The sequence below is a fragment of the Anas acuta genome, chromosome 7 (assembly GCF_963932015.1).
Source record: "Anas acuta chromosome 7, bAnaAcu1.1, whole genome shotgun sequence".
Taxonomy (NCBI): domain Eukaryota; kingdom Metazoa; phylum Chordata; class Aves; order Anseriformes; family Anatidae; genus Anas; species Anas acuta.
Genome location: NC_088985.1, coordinates 21,496,296 through 21,515,116, shown reverse-complemented (window position 1 = coordinate 21,515,116; position 18,821 = coordinate 21,496,296). Strand labels below are relative to the sequence as shown.

The 18,821-nt window shown below is 36.3% G+C and overlaps 1 protein-coding gene across 1 annotated transcript in view; it reads right to left on the bottom strand.

The window, feature by feature from the left end:
- TNKS2 (tankyrase 2) overlaps window positions 1-18,821 on the bottom strand; it is a 28,649-nt gene that overhangs the window by 8,229 nt on the left and 1,599 nt on the right. The window contains exons 2-19 of the mRNA XM_068687992.1: window positions 14,534-14,758; window positions 13,478-13,573; window positions 13,121-13,157; window positions 12,726-12,801; window positions 11,444-11,538; window positions 10,203-10,269; window positions 8,530-8,716; window positions 7,267-7,388; window positions 6,675-6,766; window positions 6,512-6,590; window positions 5,307-5,478; window positions 4,519-4,598; window positions 3,958-4,103; window positions 3,351-3,516; window positions 2,849-3,068; window positions 2,358-2,467; window positions 1,460-1,648; window positions 427-679 (exon numbers count right to left, since the gene is read on the bottom strand). Of these exons, the coding sequence (XP_068544093.1) occupies window positions 427-679; window positions 1,460-1,648; window positions 2,358-2,467; window positions 2,849-3,068; window positions 3,351-3,516; window positions 3,958-4,103; window positions 4,519-4,598; window positions 5,307-5,478; window positions 6,512-6,590; window positions 6,675-6,766; window positions 7,267-7,388; window positions 8,530-8,716; window positions 10,203-10,269; window positions 11,444-11,538; window positions 12,726-12,801; window positions 13,121-13,157; window positions 13,478-13,573; window positions 14,534-14,758 (2,412 nt within the window). The remainder of the gene's footprint in view (window positions 1-426; window positions 680-1,459; window positions 1,649-2,357; window positions 2,468-2,848; window positions 3,069-3,350; window positions 3,517-3,957; window positions 4,104-4,518; window positions 4,599-5,306; window positions 5,479-6,511; window positions 6,591-6,674; window positions 6,767-7,266; window positions 7,389-8,529; window positions 8,717-10,202; window positions 10,270-11,443; window positions 11,539-12,725; window positions 12,802-13,120; window positions 13,158-13,477; window positions 13,574-14,533; window positions 14,759-18,821) is intronic.

Genomic DNA, 18,821 nt, shown 5'->3' with positions numbered 1-18,821 from the left:
ATGCAAACCTCTATGAGATACGCAAACAACTAGCTACCAGAAACACATGCTTCAACAACAAATATTTTCAGAACAAACATGTTATAGAAGTAACCATTTCAGGTTATTGATTTGACAGTAACCTTTTGGAAACTGGATCAAGTTTGTAGTAAAACACAGCTTGGTATGGAGCCAAGCTTCATCTGACTTCTCTTTTAAAACACAATTTACCATTTTGAGTCTGTTCAGAGGAAAAGGAGCCTTTTTTAAGGTCTTCTGGAAGGGGAAAGTACTAAAAATCTTGTACAAGATTTCAGACATCTGCTCTTTGTTAATGACATCTTAACGAATAGGGATATTGTATACTTTAAGTCACAGTAACTGTATGTAGCTATGGAAACTTCGCACATGTATTCTTTCTATCATATGGTAGAAACTAAGCCTCACCTTCTTTTTTCTCCAGAACAGTAGCTCCCTCTGAGCTGTTTGTACCAACAACAGATGGAAGTTCAGAAAAACTACCAGACAAATTGTCAAGACTACTTGCAGCAGAGAGACTGGAGGGACTGGATGGAACAGAAGACAGGGAATCTGCTGTAGAGCCCGTAGTCTGAGATACACTTATAACCTGAGGTTTGTAGCAAGATGGTAAGGCAGAAGGAGGCATTGCTGCTGTCAGTAATGCGCTGACATCATCTGCCTAAATATAAGAAGACAATTTATTAAAATATAGGCAATTTATTAAAATACAGGAAATTTTTTACACAGTTGTTTTTCCTAGAATGCATTATAATTATTCCAGACTTATTCCTAAGTATACTGAAATATAGATAACTGCATACTGGAACATATATCCATTTTACAATGCAGTTTGCAAACAGCCTTTTGTGCTAATAACACAGATGAAATTGTAAAACATTTATAAATACAAACTGTAATAAGATCAACAGTTACGATTTCAGTATTTCTTAAAACAAAAACTTTAGGGGCAGCTAAACAAAATTCATTTTCTAGGAAAATCTAGCAAAAGTTTCTACTGCTAACCAGAACTTACGCAATAGAGTTACTCTGAGTATAGCTTTGGATTGTATTGTAGTATTTTTGGGGAAAAAGCACACCAAGAACTTAACCACCAGATAATTTCCTAAATTTATCTTGCTACAAAGTTTGCTCACCTTTGATTGCTACAATTTTTTTATTTGTCAAAATTTAAGTACTGGATTAAGAACATCAACTTGTAAGCACAAACTTCTTTTGTATTCTTTCTCTCCACTCCATTTTGAAGTAAGTCTTGAACAAGATATCTAAAGGATTATAAAGGTTCTACTGACTTTCTCTACCAGGCACATATAAAACCAGAAAACCCACAGCATTTTAAACTCCGCAGAAATTCCCCTATTAGTATCTTTTAGAATGTTAATAAGAGCTGCCACAAGCAGAAGGCAAATGCAGATTCCCCCAAAAGAGCTCCATCACTTACGGTAACCAGGTCTAAAGGTGTTTGTCCTTCCTGGTTTTTCAGCGTTGGATCAGCCCCATGTGCCAGTAACAGGGCACAAAGCTGCGTCCTTCCTTTCTGGGCTGCTTCATGCAGAGGTGTGAAAGCCCATTTGTCCGTAGCATTCACACATGCATTATACTTTATAAGTAAAGCTGCTACATCTACATGCTGAAAAATAAAGCCACCTGTTAAATTCCGAAGTACTACAGTGTATTAAGCTAACTCAGAACTTTTACTGATACTTCTCTGTAATCCTCATTCTGAATTTTTATTAGAATACATTTACTTTGTAATTCCTATAAAAAGTTTTAATACAAGGTGTTTTCTTCCTGACTTATTTTATTATATTCCAATAAGAAGAGTTAAGATTTCGTCTTTTTTTTTTTTTTCTTTAAACAAGACTACAACAGAATTCCAAGCCCAAGGGAACCTAATGGAAAAGTACCTGAATTCGAACTTCTGGTTTGGAAAGTACTCCAGCTGCTTTGCTTAAAGACTTGATACAAACACAAAGATCTCGATACACAACTGTTGTCTCAACACCAGCCAGAGAAGAAGAAATAAGATCTTGTTGATAAGATCTGATCGGCATGGGTGGGGAAATACATTTTGTGGAACACCCTTCAGGCTGCTGGCCTTGCAAGCGTTTATGTTCAGAAAACTAAGTTCTGGCAATTCAGACCATTACTTTACAAATTCAAAGAAGTCCTCAATTATAACAATGAGCTTATTATGACTGACTGACTTTTTTGCAAAGAAGACTACATTACAACTTGATAGCAAAAGCTTTCTAGAGAGTATTGGCTCATTATGCTGTCAAATAAATGCATTTTATTTTTTTAGGAAAATAACTCATATGAAAGTCCAAGATATTTACCCCATAAGATGCAGCATTATGCAGAGGAATCAAACCTCCTTTATCCTGCGCGTTCACATCTGCTCCATGCTGTAACAGGTACTCTGCAACCTCCAAATTGTTGTAACCAGCTGGAAGGCCGTAAAGGATACAATAAATACAGTAAATCTTTAAAAACTTCTTCAACAAGCTACAGAGAAATTAGAATTCATTTACATTACTTGAAGGTTAGTATGCCGTTCCCACTGAAAATAGTTCATAATCTATCAATGAAGACAGCTTCACCCTATTTAAGAGTATCTGATTTTAAAACCTCTGTCAATAAAAGACACTCTTGGGCTACAGAGAATTGGAAATATATGCATAAAATACTAAATTATGGACTTTTTTCTAAATAAAAAGAGAAATACATACTCCTCTAACCTGAGGCTAAACTTTTAAACTTGTTTAGACATAGTAAGCTTAGACAGTAACTACTAACTCCAATCCAATAAGTTAAATGAAACACTGACCTGCTAAATGTAGTGGTGTTGAATGCCGTCCTTGCGTGTCCCGACAATTGACGTTGTCAGGTGAACACAGCTTTTTAACCCTGGCCAAACAACCTTTCTTAGCAGCATCTAGTAGAGCTGCATCTCCTCTAAGTAGGTCCTGAATATCAGTATCACCATCTTTAACAAGGTCTAATGGAGTATTTCCATCTCTGTTTTTCTTTGTGGGGTCAGCTCCATGCTGTGCACATCAAAACCAGATGGTAAGCACATAAGCAGAATAAACATTTTGCATCTTAGGTATTTTATGCCTTATTGAACGATTATTCTGACATACACTTGACTCCTTCAGAGACCATTACACACATTGTGAGAAAGAACAACATACTTGCAAATCATATTCCTTCTATTGAAAATGTTTACCTACACTCATTTAGAAACCACCAACCAACTTCTTAATGAAGTACAATCATACTTCAGGCTCAACAGAAAAAAAGAAAGTAATCTCCAACATGCGTAATACCTGCAATAGGAGTTTGCATATCTCGTATTTTCCTTTTGCTGCAGCTTCATGCAAGGGAGTGAATTTCCACAAGTCAGCTACATTGACAACTGCACCATGTTTAACGAGGAGTTCCGCAACTTCATAGTGACCATATGAACAAGCATTATGTAAAGGGACGAGTCCGCTGGAAAAAAAAATGTTAAAAAGTTTCCGTAAAAAAATAATCTCTTTTCACAAAGAGATATAAACCTAAAACAGAATGTACCTTAACCTAACCATAACCCTTCCCCCTACCCCCCCCCTTTTTAATTTAGATTTTTCACTGTAGTCTAATGCAGTAGGAATATCTGCTGCCACAGTATAAATGCAATCAGAATTGAAGTAGCAGTAAAGAAAACTAAAAACAGGGTATAAAATTTTTAACACTCTACTCCTAAGTACTGCAAAAATGTTTTTCTGGATATTCTGAACAGTTTCACAGACCTTCACTGTAACTGACCTGTCCCTGAGAATAAATAAGCATCTGAAGAAACACAGGATGCATATCAGCTAGTGATACTCAAAAGCTGACAGATACCATCAGTTACAATTGCCATGAAAATATACAATAAATTTGAGTATTTACCCCTTATCTTTTGCATGCACATCAGCTCCATGCTGGAGAAGATATTCAACAACAGATACCCTATTATATCCAGCTGCAAAATGAAGTGGTGTAGACTGACGGCCTTCAATATCCCTGCAGTTCACACTTTGAACTGTACATAGTTTCTGTGAAACCCAACAGACAAAACATATATCACTATATATAATGTAGGAACACTTTTAGTCATTGATGTTGTTATACATCTGATTTTGAAAAATACTTTCATTAAAATTTATTTTTTATATAACTTTACTTTTCATAGGTTGTATCCCATGAAAAAAACAATTACCCCCTCCTCCCAAATCCACACCTGTGACTTATTTCCAACTTTTATGTAAGAACAGATTGCAACTTTCAGAATGCACCACCTCCTGGTGGTGAACATTACATTTTGACCTACAACCTTTGTATTGCACAAACTACAGATGACAAGAATCATAACTCTAAAACAGCCAGAAAAGGGCTGTTGATTTGCTTATTTTTAGAAATTATACTTTGGCATATAATTCCCAATTATTTTTAGGACAGGTTTAAGCTTACTTTTACAGTATCCACATCTCCAGCTTTCGCAGCCTCCAGCAATTGTCGATCTGCATCTGAATTACCTAGTGGGATACCTTCTGCAATATAAATGAGGTTCTATGACCTAACAGTAACTTGAAAGAATTTAAGACAAGAAATCATTTCTGCATTTCATGCATTTAAGGGAAATCAAGGATTTAATGAAAAAAGTTAGAGAATTTTTGAATTATTACAATATTTTTCTTTTTTAAACACGTACAACCACAGCTATTACCTATCTTTAAAAAGTTGCCTTTAGCAACATGCTTCCTACCCACATAGGAAAATTGTGGAACCAATTAAGCATTCAGTTTCAGAATCAGACTACCACAAGAAGCTTACCTGTGTGTACAATAACTAAACCTTATTCATGAAAATCTATATACACCGTTGCCTCTGCTCACAAATGCACAACTACTTCTTTGAACTCACTTTTTACGTAGAAGATTCTACCCTCCCTGCATCAGGACTTCTACAAAAGTGATTCTAGGTGGCTATACAATTTAACATTCTGAGCACCTGTGACAATCTGCACCTGAACACTAGAGATTAAATGGTATAATTAACCCTACTTATATAAGCAGAGCCTTTCCATGTGCATGTGGTTACAGAATATGAACTGTACAAACCAAACCAGATTTTATCTTTTGTATAAAGTTCTTTTTTTTTTTTTTGCACTCACTATTATTCCTTACAGCACTTGAAGCGGCAAGTTAAATGAAACTTCACATTACTTCTTAAGTACATCTTGAATAAATCAATTGTACCTTGTAGTAGCTGCTGCACACTTTCAGTCCCCATCTGTAAGGCTGTAAAGCCCTGCAGAGACACAATGGAAGGATCACATCCAGAACTCAACAGCAACCTGCATGTCTGAAGGTGACCGCAATGTGCTGCTCTGTGAAGAGAGGTCTGCCCGAGATTATCCAATGCATTAACCTAAAAATAAAACAGAACCTTGAGAACATGTTATTGAAAAGTTTTTTCTAACATTGTTTTGATCATATTTTTTTCATTATAGACTGGGAGAACTTCATGCATTGCTTCTAGATTTGATTAGAACAACATATTCAGCATATTTTCAAACGCCATGACATTTCAGAAGATTTAAATATAAGCTGTTCATAAAGTTATAAATGCATTTATTGAGGAAAAATAGCCTCCTTTTAAGAATCATGTGAATGATCCACAGTGTGAACAGTTACAACAGCTTTACCACATACAGACATAATCCATGATTTTGCTCATGGCAACAGACAACCTTTGTGCCAGTATGTAAAATGGCTTCTACCTGTATTGGCTAAACAGTAGTCTTTCAGATTAAAGACTCCATATGTGTTTCAGTCAAGGTAACCAAGATGCATTTAAAAATTTAAAATTATGTACCCAAAGGTTACTTGTATTCCCTACTGTTCCATGAATTTTGATCATCACTCTATAAACTTCACAGCAGTCAGGCTGTATCCAAATTTCCATAAGGAAGAGCCTCAACTCCTAATTTAGGCAATTCAAGCCCAAAATTACAGAGCATCCGCAGATGCTCTGTATGACAGAGAATGAGAGTATCTGCTTTCTACATTCTCTTTTTTTAATGCACACAACATCACAAAGTCTACCTGTTTTACAGTTCAGACTAACCTCTTGTTGTTCATGCTTTTTTATTTTTTTATTTTTAAACAGCAGTGTTATTGCTACTGGACAACAAGGCACGTAACACGTTCTGTGAGCTTTCAGTTAACAGTGAAAAGAACTATATCCACACAACTTAGAAAATATGAACAAAGATAATGCCTCAATGTGCAGGGCTGTACTGATGGACTGATTGATGGTCTGTGTCTTAAGTGCATAAATATATAACCTTTCAAAACAAATTGGAGAGCAGAGTAGACACTTTGCCAAATTATTCTCATGCTATTAAAACCTATACAAAAGATAAATGTAAGCAAAAGGTATGAAGAACAGTAACTTGTACCTTAGCTTCATGTTTCACAACTACTTCGACAACATCATTATGAGCTTTTTCTGATGCCACGTGCAGAGGAGTCAAGAAGCTTTAAAAAAATAAAAAGAGTAATTTAAAATACATTTTTCAAAATCTTCTAAACAAACAGGAGCATTCATTTGTAACCACTCACTCTTTTGTTTTTTCATTAATGTTGGCTCCTTTCCTCAGTAGCAATTCGCACACTTGTTTTCGTTTTGGATATGGAGATGCAGCAGCACAGTGCTGAAAAAGACATCAAAAAATTTAGCATTAATAACTAGCTAGCAACATAAGGTTTTACTCCTAGTTAGTCAGCTGGCAGTAGAGTTGATCGTGTGCAAAGGCAACAGAAAAAGAAATGATAATTCTCTTTATGATTCAAGAGATTCCACATGGACTCTGGTATTTTCCAAAACTCCCTCTCCAATAATTGCTAGAAAGCAAAGCTTTACAAACAAAGCTAATGTGTAACTTGGTGTTGCTTAAAATTAGATTACAGAAAAGAAAGAAAAACAATGATTTAGATAACCTACAAAAAACGGGCAATTTATTAGTCTTAACTTTAACCTTAAAAACCTTAAACAACTTTTTCCTTTTTTTTTTTTTTAAACTGGACACTTCATGTTCCAGATTAGTCATAATGACAATGTTTGACAACGAAACCAAGAGTTCTAAACTATTGCCTACTATATTTAGACCAGCCACAATACATACAAAATAATTAATAAATCCCAAAGCATTACCAATGCTGTCTCGTGTGTTTGAGGGTGCTTGAAGTTTACTGTCTCCAAAGAAAGATGCTTCTTTATACGAGCTACATCTGATTCTCTTGCAGCCTGTAGCAGCGAGTGACCTTTGAATTCATCTTTAAAAAGAAATAAATACATAACAGAATGCTACATTCCTTAACTCTAGAAGGATCAAGAATATTGATTCTTTCATATAAAAACATTCATTTCATTCCTTGGTAGGACACTTAAAGGGCTTCGCCCCATGTAGCAGACCACGCTGCAAAAATTTCAACTCAGACTTAAAGCTTCTATACCACTTGACAGAATTTGCTAGTTAAGTCAAAACATAACAAGAATGCACTTTGCTTCCAGTCCAAAGCTAGAGAGATCCAAGCTGGCTGAACAAGATGTATTTCGTTGTTCTAGGTTCCATTCTTTGCATATGTACCAGTCCCAGGATAACTTTACTTGTTACCTCTCTTCAGAAAACCATTTCTAGTTGCCAGTGTGAAGTCAAATGTAGTATTTCTCAATTATTGTTGATGTACCCCAGAAAGTTACCATTTGTCTACTCTAAGACAGAATGAGGGCATTCTTCTCAACCCATTTAGTATGCTGAACAAAATCAATGCCTTTCATTAATTTCTTTGAACTTTTGGTGATCGTGGCATACTGAAAATACATTCCATGTTTTAAACAATTCTGTTTTTTCTTTCTTCCAACAAACTACGGTGGAGTAAAAAATGAGTATTTCAACAGCCTTGATGCAATGACAGGATTATGTGTGGAAAATAAAAGCACACTGGCGAGGTTGCAAGGGAAAGTGCTTACAGTGAAGCTACAAAAACCACCACAACCACCTGACTGTAAAACTGACCATACACTTTGTATTGTTGGGTTGGAAAGGACTTTAAAGCCCACGTAGTTCCAAGCCCTCTGCCATGGGAAGAGACACCTTCCACTAGATCATGCTCCCAAAGCCCCATCCGAACTGGCCTTGAATACCTCCAGGGATGGGGCATCCAGTTTCTCTGGACAACCTGTTCCTGTGCCTCACCACCCTCTAAGTAAAGAATTTCCACCTAACATCTAATCTATATCTCCTCTAGTTTAGAAGATCAAATTATAAACAAGGAAATGTACTACCAAATATTGCCCAATTAACTTGTAAACTGTAAGCATTTTCGAGATCTCATTTCTGGCAGCTCACTGTGCAGGAAACCTCAGCACATATTACAATCTAAAACTGCAGAACTGATCTTATTTCATACTCACATGCTAATCGTTCTTTTAATTGGGGCGTTGGAGCCAAATCAATGGTGCTTTTGTTGTGACAGTTCAACAGTGTTGGGTCAGCACCATAACTTAACAAAAGAGAACAAACTTCCACCCTGTTCTTAGAAGCTGCTTCATGCAGAGGAGTGAATTGCCACAGATCCATTGCATTCACACATGCTCCATGCTTGAAAAAGAAAGGGGTAAAAAAAAGATGCAACATAAAAAAAACAGATTATTAGAAAAAGGCTTCTGTCATTCATTTCAATGCAGTAGACTGTTAAAATAAAAATCAAAGCTTGTATGCAAACTGTATCCAAGACATTCTCCAGACATTCATTTTCAATATAACAGAATATTCCAGCACATTGCAGTTTTTAATCCTCTAGTGTCTCAAAGGCATTCACAGAAGCCAAAGGCAGGCTGGTCTCTAGACTTCTCTAAAAATCAGAGGAGCTGTGCTACAGACCACATCTGACAACGACTCTCATTTACCTGCTCCAAGTCACCTCTGGAAAAGCTCCTTTTTCTTGCTGCTCTAGAGTAAGTCTACAGTGAACACCTGTACTAAGTTAAATACACTTTCTGTAAATACCCCTGAGTAATGACAGCCAAGATGTCTAATCAACAGACACTCAAAGTCAATCTTGAATCAATACATTAAGTACAAGGTTCTGCAAGTAATACCCTTGGTTATTTAACATCTACATAATTCTTCTCCAGGCACTGTAAGTTCTTTTTGTAAGCAAGTCTGACCAGACATGCTCATTCCCATTGCTCCTGTTAACACTGCAGTGCTAACAAAAAATAATTAAAGATTCACTGGAGCACAAATCCAGTATGAATTATAACTGTAGCCTAACAGTTAAGACATGCAGTAGTGGACAGAATTTTTTTTTTAATGTCTAGTACCACAGCTGTAAAGATTCACTTTACAGTTGGCCTATGGAGCAAAAACAAAACACAAAAAAAAGGCCCACATAAAAAGTTGTTTTCCATGTTTTTTATAAGCCCCCTTTAAGTACTAAAAATCCCTTTGTGGCACAGATTTTTGCAGGAACACCTTGAAGCCCCTGGTTTAAAGTGCATCATACTTTATCTTTGAGTTTAACATAATCCAGATAAGCCAATTCAATTCCTAGAGTTCACTTACTTTATAAAAGCTGATTTTTCTTTGGGGTGAGGGTTATAATTGTGAGCAAGAATTTAGGTTCTGATTTTCATTCCCTCAAGAAACTGATTACTCTTTAATGTTAAACTGTTTACAATCTTTATCAGTATTCTTTTTGAAAATCCCTTAATACTGTCTTCTGAAGTATTTTTTCTATTGTTTGATTCACAGTATTGCTCAGGTTTTTGTTTTTTTTTTCCTCCCCCTTTTCCCCCTTTTTTTAATGAGTGAGAGTGGAAGGGTTTAGAGCAGTAGTACTTACTCCATGGTAAACATTCAACTTTGAAGACAAGAGAGTTAAAAACTAAAAGCACATTTAAGGGGAAAGCTTCCTCGCAAACAGAAGATTCTGCAGCTATAGCTTGATAACAACTAATATGTAGAACAAAAGGAATCTATTCTTCAGGTTTTGAAAATGAATGAAAAATATGCAACTTCTGTCTATTGTAAACTGTTCTTATTTAATATTATCCAACCTAATTGAATTTTTTCAAAGACCAACCTTTACTAGAAGCTCTGTTACTTCATAATGACCATAGGAACATGCATTGTGAAGCGGCACCAAATCTCTATACAGGAAAGAAAAGGGAAATAATCTTAGTACTCCTATTTCAATTCCAAACAATGCAAAAAATCTAGAACAATGCAAATAACACTACACTGCATCTTGAACATTTTACAAAAACCTGCATCTGAGGTGCTCAAATGAAGTTGAAGGGAAATAAACTGGGGAAGAACCCATAAAAACCCATCAGTATTTTTCAGGACAGTGAACACTGAAAATGACCAGAAGATGAGAAACAAATTGCACTGACTGCAAATGAAAGTGCTCTTCTGAGACTTGGAGGGACTAACTGTAGTAATGTTTCAGGAGTGACAGTCGTTAATTCCTTTGTCAGTGAGGACATTGGTGCAAGATTACCCTTTCCCTTGGAAACTAAAGGAGCCTTACAGGCTACCATTTAGGTAACTATACAAATTTCTGTAGTAATAGCAGAGCTACCATGGTTTTCAAGCCAGCTTCATACTCTCACAAACCAAATGGTCTTTGAAGCAAGTGAGATTTTGCCCAAAACGATTTTTTTTCACTGCAGGCTAGTAAGGGAGAAAGGACAAAAGTGAATTCAAACACCAAATGGACACTTAAAGATGCCTGATAAGACAGCTATTTATGTAGTTATGATCTTCTAAAACGGCGAGTTAAGTTTGCTTTCCATAATCTTTTATGTACACAGGTATACATTTTAAAATTAAGTTTTTCATTATATTTTATGCAACTGTCAATAAATTCAGCACATCCATATGATATGATTGCTACATTTCCTGAGATAATAACCAAATACTTAAAAACTTAGTCCAAACATAGTCTCTGGAAAACGGATCTTCAATTTTTAATTATTCCTTCCAAAAAAGCGTAGAAACTTAAATGTAGGAAGAAAATTAAGACTGAGTCAACATTTAAAATATTTGCTGACTCCTCAGTGATTTATTGAAGTATTTTATTTATAAAGTAGACAAACTAAGTGATGCCTGAAAGCTAGCATATTCTGTGGTCAGCTCAATTTAGATTTTACCGCTTTGTAAGTCTTAAGACTCAACTTAATATTTTTGTCATGACAGAAAGATTAAAGAAATGACTTAGACTTGACTTAGAAATTCTTCATGGTTAAAACGGTATTACTATTCCTCACGTCAATTCTGGGAATTTTCTGTTCATTCTGAATAAAGGAAAAACGAACCTACCCCTTATCTTTAGCATGTACATCAGCTCCATGTTGCAGTAACAGCTGTACTATTTTTACACGGTTATATCCAGCTGCTAAATGTAAAGGGGTAGACTGAAACAACAGAACGTAGAAGTAATCAGTAACACAAAATCAAACAACTTTTTTTTTTTTTTTTTCAAAACTTGTTAACAAGACTGATTACTGAAGTCCCTAAAATACTTGTAACACTAAAAAAAACACCAGAGGGCTTGAATCAGACATTTAGTAGTTATTTTTATTCTTTACTGACTACTCTTACAGTCCTAATAAACACAAATCCTGAATTTATTTCATTATTAGTATGTTCCGGGATTAAGGTCTTCTTAACAAATTTGAGTCCCACAATCCATTTTTTTGTTTTGCCTATAAACTTTGCTGGGAAAAACTATGTCCCTTGCTAAAGGGGAACTAACATGACCTTTACACGGTATGTCTGATAAATGACAGGGTTTTTTTTTTTAATTTTTATTTTTTAAAGTTCTCCAACTCCACAGACTAGCTTCTACTTGTTTCTAGCTGATGCATTCAAGAATATCAGTCAAGGTAGAGCTACAAATTAGCTAAGAAAAATCTTATCCTCTTCATTTACAAAACCATCAACTCAATGCGTTTGTGCAGTTCCAGAAGGATGTCTCACAATTAGCAGCTGAGAAAATAATAGTATATATCTATTCCGGAAATCCCAGTATCTTACCACAAGCCTTGCACAGGAAAAGTTGTTTCAACAAAACTTAAGGGAAAGTGTACGCGTACATAACAAGAAGAATAAGGATGCCAAAATTAGGTATTTAATAACCTGAAACTTTGGTAGTCCATGGTATGATTTGAAAAAAAATAAATAATGAGATTTTGAACATTTTTAAGTAGTTCTTTAACAATACCACTACCAAAGCGATGAATAACCTCTTTCTGAAACAGCAACAATAACTTGCTTTGGGTGTATGACAAGCAAGGGGCCTGCATGTATTTTTTCATGATAACATGTAAGAGTCTATGAAAAGACCTCCCTTCTTTATCACTGCAGATATCAAGGTCAAGCTGAAGTTCCAACTGAAAAGCTGTGTGTTTATTGCTCCCCCATGGAAAATACCTACATAGTCCTTTAAAGGTTTAAAAACAAACACCAGACAGGTACTAGAGATTTACAATCTTTTTTCCCTACCTATATTAAACAAAACAGAATCTATGTTAAAACATTCTTGAAATCTGGTCAAAAAGTGTGAAACTAAGTTTTTAAATCAAATTTTAAACAAAAATACCTTTCTGCCATCACTTGCATGACAGTTAACATTTAATGGTGTAAGAAGAGACATCATCTTTTCTTCATTTCCACTCCTGAAAAACAAGATATGAAACAGGCATTCTTTTTGTTATAATTATTAGGAGCTTATGCTTTTGTTTTTCCTTGTTATAATGTGTTCAGCAGATCAGTTCTAAAGCTATATATTACTTATGGATTGCCAGTATTATTAAGGACAAAGCAAAAAAAAAAAGTGTTTATGTAATTATTTTTGTTGTTTTATTCACAGAAACAGATAAAGCTGTGTATCTAGATGGAATGCCAGCTCATGAATAAATATATTCATAACATACAAAGCCCCCATACAATTCTGAAAATAACTAAACCTCAGATGTCTTCCATTAAAATGCATACCTGGCACTTTCTAAGAGTTCATCTTTCTTGTATTCACCTGGAAGACAAAAGGGAGTTTCTTTAGTTGTTAAATATATATCCATATATGTTAAGTTTCCAAGTTGAAGTTTACTATTTATCATTCACTTCCAAAATTTGACAGTCCAGTTTTGAATCAGCACAATGAAGTATTTATCTAGAATGAATCACATGAATGAGATAATAAGGCCATACAGGGATTTTCTAATTAGAATTATAAAACAGAAGAAGTAATACAGTATATTTGTAGGTTTTTTGTTTTGTTTTGTTGTTCCCCCCCGCCGATATTAAATTAATTGGAGCATTATTAGTCAAAGTAATCTAAAAATTATCACTTACCAGTCAACACTGCTTTTGCGGATGGGTCTGCTAAATCCAAAGCTGTTCTTCCATCTGTGTTCCGGATGGTCGGTTCAGCACCATGCTGCAGCAATACTTCAAAATGCAAAAGGTTTTCATGAGAAAACAGCTCTACAAGACAAGGCTTACAAGATATATTGTAAGCAGCAAACACAAAAGAAAAATCTAGTTATCATTCCAAACTTCCCCTCAACTTCTTTATGTCAGAATTCCATAATGCTACCTGTGAACAGTTTACCTAGTGAACCACATTTTATTAGAAAATAGCAGAGAAGAATTGGAACAATCAGAAACTGGCAGGAGGCAACTTCAGCTGGAAAACAGACTGTCCCCCTTTCCTCCCCAAAAAAACAGTAGGTACTTCTCATTAGGTACCTACTAGAAGGATGTGCATATTCATCGACCTTGCACTGATACCGGGGACAAACCAACCAGGTTATATACACACCACTCTCCAAATGTGCTCCTGAATAAATTATATTCAAGGAAATGACACAATCAAAGAACTAGTTTCTCAAACACTCTCTCTCTTCCCACCTCTTAAGAATTACATAGTCAAGACACCTCATCAATATAATGTACTCAACTTGTTTAAATTTAGTTCATATCCTTAGCTAATTTAACATGACTGCAATGTAGAGAAACAGAATAAATCCATTATTAAAAATAGTTTTGTTCTTTCCACTGCACTGTAAGTAACAGCAGAAGACAATGTAAGAGTCTAGGCTGAAGCAGAAGAGAATCTAGTTCCATTGCATCACTAAGGCTTTCTCCCTATGATGTCAACCTGAATTGATATACTTAGGCAATTATCAAAAACAGATCTAAAATATGTAGTTACTTTGTTCCTCATAAAGCTAACATATGAATTTAAGCTTATACAAGATTTTTATTTTTAATCCTTGTAAATTGACAGTTTCATAGAATTAAAATGGTCTTTTATTTCCTAGAACAAAAATGATTCTTTAGTTTGTGGTTAAAGAAAAAACAAAACACAAACGCAAGTCAGTCACAGGAGAAGTGCAAGAAAATTACCAATGCAGACATCTGTCTTGCCCTTAATGGCAGCTTCGTGAAGAGGAGTGTAATTCCAATTGTCCCGAGCATTAGGATCTGCACCGTGCCGTAAGAGAAGATTGACAACTTCGGCATGTCCAAATGAGCAAGCGTTGTGAAGAGGAATAAGACCTCCATCATCTCGTGCATGGACATTGGCACCACTTTGAAGTAAATATTCAACTACATCCTTCCGACCAAAACCTGGAAGAGAAAGAGAGCTTTGTCTCATCTGCCAAGGATGAAAGATGTTGGAGAAGGAAACTCCTTGTCCCACATACCCGTATTAGAACAAGATTAAATGACTATTTTCTCTCTGAATAAAAATCCAAACTGGCAATTCTTACAAAAGGAGCATTTATATGGTAAAGCCATTTTTGAAACCCCCCAAATTATATTAAAATCAGTAGAAAAACAATATTCAAGATTTGAACAATTAGTATTCTGGTAGAACTCCCACAAGTCGACAGCTTCTTGAAAAACAACAGAAACCAGAACACCACCAACAAAACCTTTTTCAGTCATTTTACGTGGTAATTAAAGCTAACAATATTTTGTACAACACTGCCAACCTGCAGCCAGTTTGCAGAAGGACCAATAGATGAGTTTAACGAATAGGAGTGGTGAGTGGTTACAAGCCAATGTGTATACAATTGATATTTTAAATTATTTAAATTAAAGAAATAAAATCACATAGCATGAAAATTATTTTACTTAACTTTTTTTTAATATAAAAAACAAGTAAGCACAGCACTGCTTACAAGCTAAAACCATCAGCACGGCTACCTGCTTTCTAAAGATTAATTAACAGAATGCACACATTTCATCTTTGAAATGATCACTTAAGAAAATCCTTAGGAAGGTAAAAACGTTTATCTGAGACCGATCATTCTCCATAGATGAAATATATTATGAGCATGCACAACCAGAACTGAAAGATGGCCATAAAGCCTATTTTAATTGATCCCTAATCTGACTATGAATGTTCATAGAATCATAGAATATCCTGAGTTGGAAGGGACCCTTAAGGATCATCAAGTCCAACTCTTGACACCGCACAGGTCTACCCAAAAGTTCAGACCATGTGACTAAGTGCACAGTCCAATCTCTTCTTAAATTCAGACAGGCTCGGTGCAGTGACCACTTCCCTGGGGAGCCTGTTCCAGTGTTCAATCGTGACCGAAACACAAAAATGCTCTCACACATTCTGAGGCAATTTTACAATCCTGTCATTCAAGTTACTGGACAGCAAAAAAAACATGCTCATTTTGGGTGAGAAATGTATTCTAAATAAGGTAAGCGCTGTTCCAAGCCAATTCTATGGCTACTATTATTTAACTTCAGCTGTATCTCACACATTTATATAACAGCAAATAACGCAGTATCTCATGCCATTACCAACCGTATCCATGCTTTCTTCAGTATCTTTACAAGAAGCCAGCATGACTTAAGAATTCTGCTTATAGCTATTGTGCCTATACATGTGTTCTAAAGGACGCTGCCTGAAACATTCCCTCAAAGGCTTCATGAAGCCCTGCTTGGGTCTCAGGGATTGTGAGCACAGACAAGAGCCATATTTTGGTACATACCAGACCTGTGCTGGGTACCTGCTGGGAAATGTCACATGCATGCTGGACTTGGCCTCCTGTGCTTTAAATACCTGAGCTACAAACCATTTTCCTGAAAAGGTCAAGAACTGGTGGGGGCTGTCTCTTCACCTGAGCTTCTCCTCAGACCAAATCATCCTCCAGCTAAAAACGCCAGTGTGCTCCACGCCAGTGAATTTGAACTTTGGCCATCATCCACCCACCCTCAGCAGGTAGTCAGAAGACAAGGCAAGGAGAACCTAGAAATTATGTTTATTTCTGACAACTATACCACATTTCAGTAACAAAACCACTGAAGCATGTTTTAGCTACAACTGAACTTTTTGGCTTTAGCTTTCTTGCAACAGAACACTCTCACAGCCTGTTCTTCAATAAACCTGAACTCTTCAGTTGACCTTTCTCCCAGACTTACAGCAGCTGAAATCCCGGACCATGAAGCACTTTCACTTCCCCTGCTAACAGCTGAAAAAACAAATATTGCAATTAAAGCAATTTCTGGAATCTGCAATCCTATTGTTTTCATTGTTCCAAGTCTATAAATGTGATCAGCTAGCCATGCTGAGAGAAGTTCTGTAAAGAAGCTGTACGTGCCAAAGACAGGCCACAAAATGCATCTTTCCTCCTCCTCCCTCAAACGTTCTTAAATCTAGCTTTCATAACTAGATATCATAAGTACTCTTATCTTTCTTACATAGGTTCTCTTAGATTTTTCTTGCATCTTCAAAAATTCCAGAAATTCTGTTTCTAGGCTGAATGCATAATGAAAATTTGCTAAATTCTTACAATATCTATTCAGAGTAGACTTTTCACAAGTGCCACAGTCCTGCAAACACATCATCAAAGCTGCTATTTGATGACAGACTGCTTGGTATCTTCTTTTGGTTCCAAAGAACGTTTTCCAGAAACTGCTTTAGCTATGTTAGAAAAGTCTCTGATCCAACTTTCTGTCTCCAAGTTACACATCTGGGGGATAAACATCACTCATTCTTATGCAGAAGGCATTCCTCTCCTTCACAGCTGTGGTGTACGGTCACCATTTTGAATACAGCCACCAGCCTGAGCAGGAATCAGTATCAATATGGACAACAAGCTGCGGTCAGCCTCCCTACAGGTGAGGAGAACTCACCTGGGAGCCCTCTAGTTAGCACATTGGTTCAATCAGACACAATTCATCAGCTACCCATAGCTTCTCTCAGTGCAAAGCCAGCATCCAATTGAAATATACCCCCCAAACGGACAACAACACCTCTAAGCCGCCTGCTGATATTTTAATGTTGAGACTGGATCATCACCTGCATCAGAACAATTTCTGTAACTGCACTCCAGCAAGAAGCACACAGCAGGGACTCCTCACTGCTCCGGGAAAACACGTGTACAAGAGAGCACCACAAATGGAAACAGAAGTATTTTCCACAGGATGTATGTGTACAGAGGAGGCGGCCAAACTCTGTACAATGGCCTCTCCTGCTTTCACTGTGAGCGGAGAGAGAGGACAGCCTGTGCTGACACAGGCAGGAGCCACTGCCGACACAAACAGTTCCTCTTTGCTGTTAGTCCACTGCTGCAAGAACAGCTTTAATACTTTTTTTTTTTTAAATGTCATTTCTAATTTTTTTGTGTCTCAGAGGACAAACTAAATGGTATCACAGCTTGCTCCTATGCAAGACAACTGGTCTCATCATCACAAACACTATTTCTTACTGCAAAGTATCAGAGCTACCAGGGCTGCCTCCCTTCTCCCACCTACGGCAGCCAAGCAGCTCGCTGCACTTGTTCCCCTGAAAAGTTGCAAACTTCTAGTTGACAAACGCTCAATATTAATCACCACAGAAACTTGCCTGTGCATCTGTATAGATAATGTCATAATTGACATTCACTTAATTCTGACAGAATAAGCTACACAAATGACTGAGCTCTCATTCTTCTCCACTGACACTGCCCCAGCTGTTTGTTGTTTTTTTTTTGGATGAATTTTAACTTGCAGGAAGGGCATTTTGGTACTGCCAAGTCCCCAAAACATTATGATACTGTCAGTTCAATAATACACTGCTGCTGATGAAAAGGATTGACTGCCCTTGAGTAAGCACAAGCAGCTAATGGTGAGAGAAGATTGAGCCCACCACATCGCAAAGGCTGCTGTGTGCTACAAAAACCTAGATGGCAATCAAGACCCCAGTACGTATTACTTCTAATAAAGACAAACTCTCCAAGGGAAAACTTTTTTATTTCTTTTTTTTTTTTTTTAAATAAGAAAGGTATTTTAAAAGTCACCTATACAAAATGACACATGTAAAATGAAACACTTTTTTTCGTTAAGTTGCTAGGTAAGGGAAAAAAAGGTCTGAGCAAAATCGTTAAAAACAAAACCCAAGTTCAGGTCCCAGATTGCCCCAAGAAGAAGAAAAAAGGCACTAAGAAAACTATCTTCACAGTTCTCCACCTCTTCCATAAAACAAAGTCTTGTAACTGAACGAAACTAGTCAGAGAAGTTTCATAACATTTTCTAATAACACATACCTAGGCTAAACAAAGCAAAAATACAACAGACTTTTGCTTTTACTTCCTGGAACGTAATTCCTTTAGACACAAGAGACAAAAGAATTACTCTAACTGTGAATAACATGGAAAAAACAAATCAAAACAAAAACAACCCAAAAATC